Source organism: Corythoichthys intestinalis, chromosome 3 (genome assembly GCF_030265065.1).
Source record: "Corythoichthys intestinalis isolate RoL2023-P3 chromosome 3, ASM3026506v1, whole genome shotgun sequence".
NCBI lineage: Eukaryota > Metazoa > Chordata > Actinopteri > Syngnathiformes > Syngnathidae > Corythoichthys > Corythoichthys intestinalis.
In genome coordinates, this window is record NC_080397.1 from 5931546 (window position 1) to 5943605 (window position 12060).

General features: G+C 39.4%; 1 protein-coding gene across 1 annotated transcript in view; it reads right to left on the minus strand.

Annotated features, from left to right (window-relative positions):
• Positions 1–12060, minus strand: part of rasgef1ba (RasGEF domain family, member 1Ba) — a 35525-nt gene that overhangs the window by 10827 nt on the left and 12638 nt on the right. Inside the window, exons 5-6 of the mRNA XM_057832477.1 lie at positions 6547–6762; positions 587–661 (exon numbers count right to left, since the gene is read on the minus strand). Of these exons, the coding sequence (XP_057688460.1) occupies positions 587–661; positions 6547–6762 (291 nt within the window). The remainder of the gene's footprint in view (positions 1–586; positions 662–6546; positions 6763–12060) is intronic.

Sequence of the window (12060 nt, forward strand, 5' to 3'; positions counted from 1 at the left end):
TCAGCAAAGCTACTTAGCCAGAGGCCAGCATAATTACTTTGTGTGTGGAATCTCCTTGATTTAATTCCACACATTCCTTTGGCCTTACGCCACTCAGCCCATGTAGGAGCCCCAATCCTTATTGGGGGGGTTCCCCTCCATTTTCTGGGCCCTTTGAGGGTCCGAGACAGGCTGGCCCAAGGCACAATGGTAACCTTGCCTCTCTCCTAGTTAACTCGCATCCCAAATCAGCCTGTTGCCTAGCAGCCCGAGAGCCCGAGCAGACTAACTCATTCCCACTCGTCCTTCTACCCCCCGCGGCAACCGCGGTTGCTAAGCGACGCCTCGTCTAATCCAAGACCCTGCCGGAACTTGAAGTAAATTGGTGCGCGAGGTCGCTTTGTTTTTTTCTGTTTTATGAGCTCGGCTGCAGATTTTTTTTCTCTGTTGGCGTTACACGACCCCAGTGTGAACCCGAGACAGTTGTCCTGCGTTGTGCAAACTCCGCATCTGTCTGGACCCTGAAATGTGGGTCAACCCGCAGCCACAACATTGCATAATAGATGTCTTATCTGTTGATTTATTTAGGAATAGACTTTTTTTTTACCTTGTCGTTGTCAACCAGATCTTTCTGGACAAATGCCTGGACAAACTCCTCAGGCCCGATGTAGCTGAGTCTCTCCTGTGAAAAGGAAGAACAACCTCCTCAATCATGGAATAAAACCCAATAAATTCCTCGGATTTTTACTTGGGGATCTGTTCAGTTTCAAGAGAAACATGCAACAGAAAAAGCACTAAAACTGATGCCCCTGTTCGTTTCAAGAGTTGGAGTAAAACGGAGAGGCATGGGTGGTCTTGTTGGGAAACTTCGAGTCTATAATAGGCTTTTCAGGGGGGCTCAAGTATGGTTCCTTCTGGGTTCAAAAGTTTGGGGGTGTTTTTTTAGCCTCAGGACAGACAGGAACATGGACGACAAAGGTGTCAATCAGAGATTAACCATTGTTTTGTCAAGAACTTTTGTTATGACAAACACTCTAAACATAGGACCAGAAAATCCTAAAGAAAATATCAAGATCTAAGGTCCTTTTTACTCATTTCCCTTCCAGTTTCAAGATCGATTTACACCAACAGGGGAAATTAATGGCTTTTAAGTTTGAGGATTAGAGTTAGGGTACAAAAAACTGTAGGTGGTCCTTATAGGAAGCTAGGGACCCCAAATTGAGGCAGTGGTGGGTCAGCAGAACCACTTAAAACATGGGATTTCCCCGATTACGATCGGGAATTGGTCTCGGTCAGGTCATTTTCAGAGGATTGGAATCGAGTATAAAAGATCAGGTTTTCTAAAATGCAGTGATTTTTACTCTTAAACATTAATTCATTAGCTGCCATTCACGGCAATAGACGTCCAATCATACGCAGGGCCACGTGGCCGAAAAGTGTCATTGCATGTAATTGACTTTCCTATAAATGATTTTAAAATCAAGAGTTTTCCAGTAAAATGTCTATAAAAGTTGTAAAGCAATAAAACAACAAAAATGAATGAAATGAACAAAAAAAAAAAAAAGTTATTTTTGTAATGGGTCAAGATTATTTTTCAAACAGATCATGTGACTAGCACCTTAGACAGTCATTTGCAAGATTATTTTTCAAACAGATCATGTGACTAGCACCTTAGACGGTCATTTGCTTTGCTTAGCCAAAACCACCTGAGGACCGAAGAGGCAAGATTGATATACGTAATTTTTTTTAAACCTAAGCATTCAAAAGCGACAACAACTACTGAGGAAGAACCAAGGATTGAAAATGTGGACCATGAAACGCTAGACAGCACGCCAAAATGGTGAGCGGAGTTTCAATGTGCCCAACGCTAATTGTACAACAGAGCTACAACCGGTGTCTTGCCAATGTAGTTACCCCCGTCAAAAATCGTATCCACTGGCCGCGGGAGCGCACACACACACACATACACACACACACGCACAGACACACACACACGCACACACACATTAGTTATGAGTTATGTCGACTTAATTAATTGAAGCCAGAAAAGAACCACAGTTATATAATTTGGACATCGACGTTTATTAAACTGAAAAAACTCCATACAGGATTTGAATTACAGTAATAACAGTTATAGGTCATCCTACAAGTAAAACAGTAAAACATTCTTTTTTTTTTTACGTTCAGTATTAGGCCTGAACGATATATCGTTTAAACATCGCCATCGCGATGTGCGCATGCGCAATAGTCCCATCGCAAGGACGTGCGATAGTTTTTTCATTTCATTTTTTTAAATCCACAAACGTTTGTTTTGAGGAAGGAGCGCGAAGGAGAGCGCACAGCCTCTCATCTCATTCCCTCCAACTCGCAGTCATCGGCTCCTCCCCCTCCCCTGCTACAGCGGAGTGGAGGGAGGAGGGGCCGAACAGCAGAGCGGAGGGAGGAGGGGCCGTTTTCAAAGTGAAAGCAAGCAACACGTTGAATAGCGAAGACTGTCTCCAAAAGGAGTTTTGGAAGTATTTTGGCTATCGACAAGAATATAAGGAACAAAAAACAGCCCTGTTGACAGTGCCTCGCCATGGTTGCCTCAACAAGAAGTAATCCGTCGAACATGTGGGACCATTTAAAACGCAGGTATCTATGCATTCCTGCTACGAGCTTCCCATCAGAGGCTTTTTAGTACAGGTGGGAACATTGTTACGTGCCAACGTTGTTGTCTCAAGCCTGCAATGGTGGATAAACTAGTAGTCTTGGCCAAAAACCTATGAGACCCAGTTGAGAATTGCTGAGCAAGGAAGGTGGACGATATGCAGACAAATACATAACACAGCTGCAGGAATGTCTTTTCTTTTCATTCATGTGACAGCTATCAGGAAGGCAGGAAATTTGGGAGTTAAAATGGTTCTGTTATTCATCAGTTATTTGCTGTTATTCAGTTCAATTATTTACAAGTTCAATTGAGTTTCTGTTTCTTTTATATTTAAATTAATTGTAAATCGTATTTTTCAAATAACTATAGTACAGCTGCACATAAAGTTTTGATACTTAATATTTTTTAAATATTTTTACAACTTTGTTGCAGTTTTGCAGTTTTATCTTGTTATATTTTGTGTAAACAACTCAGGGGACTAATTCACTTGCACTTTTATTTGACAGATTTAATATTTAAGTTCAAATATGTTGACAACTTTATTGTTTTACTGAGGTTTTTATTTATTGTTATAGTTTGTGAACAACTCTTATTTGTCATATTTAATATTTTTGTTCAACTATGTTTACAACTTTGTTATTATTTTACAGAAGTTTTTATTTATTGTTATATTTTGTCAAAAACTTAGGGGACGAATGCACCTGCTCTTTTATTTGTCATTTAATGTATTTGCTGCTGTTGAAGTGTCAAATATTGTGTTCAATAAATTATCTATTTTGTGCAGACATTGCTTCCTGGATCCCTTCATAATAATACAGCAATCTTAATCATTCACAAATGAAACGGTATTATATGAATACACTGTGGTCACGGTGTGTCATGCAAAGTATTTCCAAACAGCTATTCAAGTCATCTAGTGAAAATTTCTTTTAAAAAAAATAAAAAATTGTATATATATATATATATATATATATATATATATATTTTTTTTTTTTTTTTTACTATCGCAATATAATATCGCAATATATTGCACACCTCAAAAAAATCGCAACAATAGTTTTTTCCAATATCGTTCAGGCCTATTCAGTATGTATGTTATGTTGTTCGACAGAAAAAAAAGGTGGGGTTTTTTTGTTTGTTTTTTTATGATGGATGGGCCATGTTTTAAAACCTCGTAGATAACTACATCACCAAGACACGGAAATCAAGCTAATCAGTGCTCCACCTAGTGGATACAATTTTTGACGGGAGTAACTACATTGGCACGACACCATACACTCTTGTATAGTAGGTGGTGGTATGCGCCCGATAGTTGCTTGCAATCTGCCATTAAGCTATTTTTTTGAGTTTTTGAGCTTATTAACCTTCTGTTTACAGTGCATTTTTGTTTGTAATTTTTTTTCCAATTCTGCAAGTTTTAAATAACACTGAGCAGTCAATGAACTTTCGGGTTCTTTGAATATTGACTCAGATCTCCGTATGTACAGTGGTATGAAAGTACCTGAACCTTTTGGAATTTCTCACATTTCTGCATTAAATCACCATAAAATGTGATCTGATCTTTGTCAAAATCACACAGATGAAAAAAAACAGTCTACTTTAACTGAAACCACCCAAACATTTGTAGGTTTTCATATTTTAATGATGATAGTATGCAAACAATGACAGAAGGGGGAAAAATAAGTAAATGGACCATCAGATTTAATTTCTTGTGCCCCCCCCACCCCCTTTATCAGCAATAACTGTAGCTGCAGATCAGTCCAGCACATCAATCAGGACTAATCTTGGCCCGTTCTTCTTTACAAAACTGCTGTAGTTCAGTCAGATTCCTGAGATGTCTGGCATTAATCGCTGTCTTTAGTTTATGCCACAGCATCTCAATGGGGTTTAAGTCTGGACTTCGACTTGGCCACTCCAGAACATGTATTTTGTTCTTCTGAAACCATTCCAAGTTGATTTACTTCTGTGTTTTGGATCATTGTCTTGTTGCAGCATCCATCCTCTTTTTAGCATTAACTGCCATCCTCTTTTTAGCTTCAACTGTCTGACAGACGGCCTCAGGTTTTCCTGCAAAACATCCTGATAAACTTTTGAATTCATTCTTCCATGAATGATTGCAAGTTTTCCAGGCCCTGAAGCAGCAAAACAGCCCCAAATCATGATGCTCCCTCCACCATGCTTCACGGTGGGGATGAGGTGTTGATGTTGGTGAGCTGTTCCATTTCATTTTTCCTCCACACATCACATTGTGTATTACTCCCAAACGGTTCAACTTTGGTTTCATCAGTCCACAAAATATTTAGCCAAAACTTCTGTGGAGTGTCCAAGTGTCTTTTTGCGAACATTAAACGAGCATCAATGTTTTTTTTAGACAGCAGTGGCTTCCTCTGTGGATCCTCCCATACAAACCATTCTTGGCCATAGTTTTACATATAGTTGGTGTGTGCACAGAGATATTGGACTGTGTCAGTGATTTCTGAAGTCTTTAGCAGACACTCGAGGATTATATTTTACCTCTCTGAGTATTCTGCGCTGAACTCTTGGCGTCATCTTTTGTGGACGGCCACTCCTTGTGAGAGAAGCAACAGTGCCAAACTCTCTCCATTTGTAGACTTCTCTGACTGTCGATTGATGAACATCCGAACTTTTAGAGATGATTTTGTATCCTTTCCCAGCTTTATACAAATGAACAATCCTCGATCGCAGGTCTTCAGACAGGTCTTTTAACCGAGCCATGATGCACATCAGGCAATGCTTCTCATCAAGACATTTCTTACCAGGTGCGTGTTTTATAGTGGGCAGGGCAGCTTTAAACCACTCGTCAGTGATTGGGCACACACCTGACTTAAAATGTTAAGTAAAAATTGGTTTCAATTGCTCTTTAAGTTTCCTTAGGCAGATGGTTCACTTACTTATTTTTCCCCATTCTCTCATTGTTTGCATGCTATTCTCATTAAAATATGAAAACCTATAAGTGTTTGGGTGGTTTTAGTTAAAGCAGATACTGTATTTTTATCTATGTGCTTTTGACAAAGATCAGATCACATTTGATGATGATTTTATGCAGAAATGTGAGAAATTCCAAAAGGGTCAGTTCCTTTTATTCCACTGTATATTGAAAATTATATTATATTTTGGCATCGGGAGAAAATACTTTTTACTTATAAATTTTAAATCAAGTACTTTTGTCCGTGTGAGTAGTTTTTTAGATACCTGTACTTTTACTTAAGTATTTTTTGCGCCTGTATCTGTACTTAAGTAGAAAAAAAATTGAGTACTTCATCCACCACTGTCGAAATACGACGATTTATGACAGCGTCGCATTTTCATTGTTTTCCCACCAGACGGACAGACAGTGAGAGAAATCAACATGGTCACACGAAGGTTAGTGCAGGTGGTGAAAAAAGGAAAAATGTGACGCTTACCATTGAAACTAAGAAGGAAATGATAGAAAAATATGAGCATGGTGTTCGTGTGAGTGAATTGGCTCAACAATATGACCGTCTCCTCAGACCTCCGTTTGCCAGTTTCGATAAATTAAGATGGCAATAAAAAGGGTATATTTGTTTACGATTTATCATTATCATCATTTATTAATTATTATTATTATTATTATTATTGGCAAGAAAGTCGCCAGCTTCGTTAGTGTGCCGTGTGCACGCAGCACACGCAAACGCCAATGGATGCATGCACGCTCGTGGCGATAAATCGCGGCCGGAAAAATTACCGCCCTCATTTTTATTCACCGTGCGATTAACTGATATATTGCATATTGCGACAAGCTTCGTGATCAGGGCATCCCTACTTAGAACCCTTAGCTCATCAACAGAAAAACATTTTTGACACGATATGGCATCAACCACATTTTTTGCCCATATCAGGACATTCACATCACAGAAAGCGGTTTTGATTCTCACCAGTTCTATGTGAGTCAACTGCTGGGCCACGGTGAAAGGGTCGTTACAAATGGACAAGATGTCCCTCTGGAGAGCGGCCTGGGGTTTGGCCTTGAGGACAGTGAGGCGCTCGGCTACCGTGGTATTGATCTTGACCAGAGCCTCTTCGTACTGGCTGAGTACAGTCAACCTCCGGATTAAACCCTGGCTCAGCTGGCTCACAGCCTTCCTGTAAATCTGACAGAGGAAACGCATCCAGTGAGTCAAGTGATTACATTTTATTCCAGAAATTTGATCATCCATAGAGGTGGATTTGGATCTTGTCAAGGATTTGCACAGACAGCAGGACTTTTGGGGGAAAAATGATTTGATGAACAATTTTTTCATGACAATGACAATTCAATTCAATTTTATTTGTATAGCCCTCAATCACAACAGAAGTCTCAAAGGGCTTTACAGAGGCAATATGATACACAATTAGAAATGAAGCAACAAAGATGAATAGATGCAGTTCAAGTCCTGGGTATCCCCTATCCTTAAGACCCTCCATGACAAGCTATTCTGTTCTAAAAACATGTCTTTGGAAACTAAAACATGACAAGACAAATGCCTGTTTTCGTTTGACGAGACGAAATGAGACATCGTTTCTGTGATATGTTTACCGTGCGTGACATTTTCATATTGTACGTGGAGTACGTCAGCTTGCATCGTAGCAGTGTTTCTATCCTGTCACTTTATGTGAGATGTGCTGCACCTCTCACTCCTAACCGGAGTTTAGGATGTCTCAAGCTAGACTGCACTCTATCTTGCTTCTTGTGAGACACACACGGTAAGATTTGTTTTTTTATCTTGGCAAGAGAATATGCAATGTTGCTTTAGCCTTTAAAGGTCTGTGCTAATCTAGATGCCTCAACCATTAGTAAACATATGGCAATATCAATCTGACATTCCTGGGGAAAATTATCGAGAGGGTTTTGTTCTAACTGATCCAGGTTTTTATGATGCAAAGCAACCTTTTAAACTCATTTCAGTCTGGATTTCGGTAACAGCACCAAGACCGTGCTCATCAAAGTCCTAAATGATATTAATGGGAAAACTGATGCAGGCAAATCCTCTGTTCTGCTATTGTTGGATCTCAACGGCGCATTCGACATGGTTGAGCACAACATACTATTAAGAAAGTTGGAAAAGCGGGTAGGGCTCACTGACACTTGGTTCACATCTTATTTACGTGATGGGGATTTTTTTGTGTCAATGGGAAACCATCAGTCAGAACGAACCAAATTAACGTGTGGAGTCCCTCAAGGGTCCATTCTTGGACCACTCTTATTTAACATCTATATGTTTCCCCTAGCTCAGATTATGGAACAGTATGACATCTCCTATCACACCTATGCAGATGACACACAACTCTCTATTTCTGTGTCCCCACATGATTATAGTCCCCTAGTCTCCCTGCGTAAATTAATCAAATCAATGAATGGATGTGTCAGAATTTTGTTTAACTAAATGTGGAGAAGACAGAAATGATCATTTTTGGGCCAAAAAAAAGGAAAGGTCAGAGACCTTAGCACAATGTCACTTACAGCTACAAATAGAGTCATAAATCTTGGCGTATTGACTCAGACCTAATATTTGATAGCCATCAACTCTGTCACTCAATCTGCTTATTATCACCTAAAAAATATAGCTAGAATTAAGGTGCTTCTGACTCAACAAGACATGAAAAAACTTACGCATTCATTCATTTCCAGTAAATCGGACGGACTATTGCAATAGTATATGTAAAGGTCTTGATTTTTAAAAAATCAGTCAGGAAGCTGCAGCTAGTACAGAATGCTACTGCCATCATCCTTACAAATACAAGGAAACTGGACCACATTACACCGGTTTTGAAATCGTTACACTGGATTCCAGTGAGCCAAAGGATAGACTATAAAATACTACTGCTCGTCTACAAAACACTTTATGGCCTTGGACCAAAATACATGCTTGATTTGTTGGATCCCTATGAAACATTTAGACCACTAAAGTCGTCTGGAACCGGTCTCCTGTATGTTCTAAGAACAAGAACCATACAGGGTGAGGCAGCATTTAGTTATTATGCTTCTCACCTCTGGAAAAAAATTACCTGAAGATCTGAAGCGTGCTAAAACTGTTAGCTCCTTTAAATCAGGGCTAAAAACACTTTTGTTTATCAAAGTATATCCATAACTGTCTACATATTTCAAACTTCAAGCTATTTGCTTTTTATTCCTTATTTGCTTTATTTCCATTTCTGATTTCAATTTAATGCGATTTTCATGTATAACTTTATTTCCTGTTTCGATTGCCTTTGTTTTAACGTTCTTTTGATTTAATGTGATTTTTATGACCTTCATGTGATGTAAAGCACTTTGAATTGCCTTGTGTTGAATTGTGCTGTAAAAATTAATTTGCCTTGCTGAGTGATCATCAGACAATAAATGTAAATCCTAGCGTCAGCATTGCATTGGCGTTAGCATTAGCTCCAGAATGGCGAGCGTCCTCTGGTCAGTAAATCTATAGGACGTTAAATGCTTGGACAACATTTTTTTCCCCATACAGTTTGCAGCATCTAGGTAGTTTTAACTGAAAACAATGTACTGCTTTTCCTGCCAAGTGTGTAGTATTATCATCATAAAGTTGCCGTTGTCCTTGTAGATGCTTCAATATGTGCTTGTCTGTTTACTTTCATTTGAAATTGTTGGAAACTTATTTTTGGACTAAAACTTTAAATTTTACAGATGAAAATATTTTGAGTAACTGTAGACCAAAACTAGATGGAATTTGTATGAGATTTCGTCGATTAAAAACTAGAAGAAAACATTTTTAAATGACTAAAATATGACAGACTAAAAGTATTTTCGTCCAAAAGACAGACAAAAATGAAAAGTGCTGCCAAAAACAACACTGTTTCGAGAGCATCCAGGCTTTGGGGTTTCGGCTCAGGTTAAGGTGTTTTGGCGTTTTGGCTCAGCTCAAGGTGTTTTGGACGATTGGCAAAGCCACGCCTCCTAAAAGAACCTTAAGGGCGTTTGTTTCTGACAAGCATACTTAGAAAGTGTTGACATGTAAAGCCAATTGGGCCAAAACCGCGAAAACCACTCGCACATTGCGTCGCCACCCGTGTTTGCACAGCGAAATGCGGTCCATTACACAAGCTTCTTGTCTTATTGGTTGCGATTCTACAGTGGACAGCAGACCTTTGGCTTCCTGGCCTTTGGGGCCAAACGGGCTCCAGTGGCCTGCACTCTGGAGAGGCCAAGATTAGATAATCATTCCTGCACTGACACACTTAACTTAGTTACATAAGGGGGTTGAAAAAAGGGCGGGGGTGCACATATGTTTGACTTGGTGGATTTCTCACCACCACATCCTTCACTACTTTTGAGGCCAAGTCAGTCTTTCCAAAGTCTGCAAAAACAAACCCTCGCAACAATGTCAACAACAACCTTCACCAGGGAGGAACCAACAGCCACAACTCATTTCCAGGGTGTGACCATGTGATGACATTTTGACCCAATCAGTTGTGGCCAGACTGGATTCCAGTGCTGTGAGACAAAAACAATCGATGACTTCAAAATGAACTTGAGTGAAAAGAACAAGATTCGTTGATTTCACGTCAAGTGAAAAGCGGTTTCATTTTCATAATATAGTGAACTACAGTGGTATGAAAAAGTATCTGAACCTTTTGGAATTTCTCACATTTCTGTATAAAATCCTCATCAAATGTGATCCGTTCTTTGTCAAAATCACACAGATGAAAATACAGTGTTTTAACTAAAATCACTGAAACATTTATAGGTTTTCAAATTTAGATGATAGCATGCGAATAATGACAGAAGGGGGGGAAATGAGTACGTGAACCCACTGCCTAAGGAGACTTGAAGAGCAATTGAAACCAATTTTTACCGAACATTTTAGGTCAGGTGTGTGCCCAATCACTGATGAGCGGTTTAAAGCTGCCCTGCCCACTATAAACACACCTGGTAAGAAATGTCTTGATGAGAAGTATTGTCTAATGTGCACCATGGCTTGGGCAAAACAGCTGTCTGAAGACCTGCAATCAAGGATTGTTGATTTGTATAAAGCTGGGAAAGGATACAAAACCATCTGTTCATCAATCGACATTCAGAGAAGTTATCTACAAATGGAGAGAGTTTGGCAATGTTGCTTCTCTCCCAAGGAGTGACCGTCCACCAAAGATGACGCCAAGAGTTCAGCACAGAATACTCAGATAAAAAACAACCCTTGAGTGTCTGCTAAAGACTTACAGAAATCACTTGCACAGTCCAATATCGCTGTGCACACATAAACTATATGTAAAACTATGGCCAAGAAGGGTGTTCATGGGAGGACTCCACAGAGGAAGCCACTGCTGTCTCAAAAAATATTGTTGCTCGTTTAATGTTTGCAAAAAGGCACTTGGACACTCCATATAAGTTTTGGCAAAATATTTTGTGGACTGACGAAACCAAAGTTGAACTGTTTGGGAGTAACACACAATGTCGTGTGTGTAGGAAAAATTGAACAGCTCACCAACATCAACACCTCATCCCCACCGTGAAGCATGGTGGAGGGAGCATCATGATTTGGGGCAGTTTTGCTACCTCAACGTCTGGACAACTGAATTCAAAAGTTTATCAGGATATTTTGCAGCAAAACCTAAGGCCGTCTGTCAGACAATTGAAGCTAAAAAGAGAATGGATGCTGCAACAAGACAATGATCCAAAACACAGAAGTAAATCCCCTTCAGAATGGTTTCAGACGAACAAAATACACGTTCTGCAGTGGCCAAGTCAAAGTCCAGACTTGAACCCCATTGAGATGCTGTGGCATGTCCTAAAGACAGCGATTCATGCCAAACATCCCAGGAATCTGACTGAACTACAGCAGTTATATAGAGAAGAATGGGCCAAGATTAGTCCTGATAGGTGTGCCAGACTGATCTGCAGCTACAGGAAGCGTCCGGTTGAAGTCAATGCTGCCAAAGGGGGGGTAGGGAGCACAAAATATTAAATGTGATGGTTCACTTACTTATTTTTTCCCCTTCTGTCATTGTTTGCATACTATCCTCATTAATATATGAAAATCTATCAATTTTGGGTGGTTTTAGGAAAAGCAGGCTCTGTTTTTTCATCTGTGTGATTTTGACAAAGATCAGATCACATTTGATGGAGATTTTATGCAAAAATCTGAGAAATTCCAAGAAGGTTTAGATACTTTTTCATACCATTGTATATTGAACTAACAATAATTGCCAAAGTCATTTTTTTTTCACAATATCTATAAAACCACCTATTTGTTGTTTGCTTGGCTTGAAATAAGAAGCCTCTGTTTTGTATATTTTATAGGTGTTTCATTCGTTTCTTTCTTTATTTGTGCAACCACATCTATTATGACTAAAGTTTGAAAGGACCAGAATGCAAGCAGAGTGTTCTGGATCCACTTTGCCGCAGATGTCATTTTCCAAATTTGTCTTTCACCTCAACAAGATGCACAAAATGTTCTAAA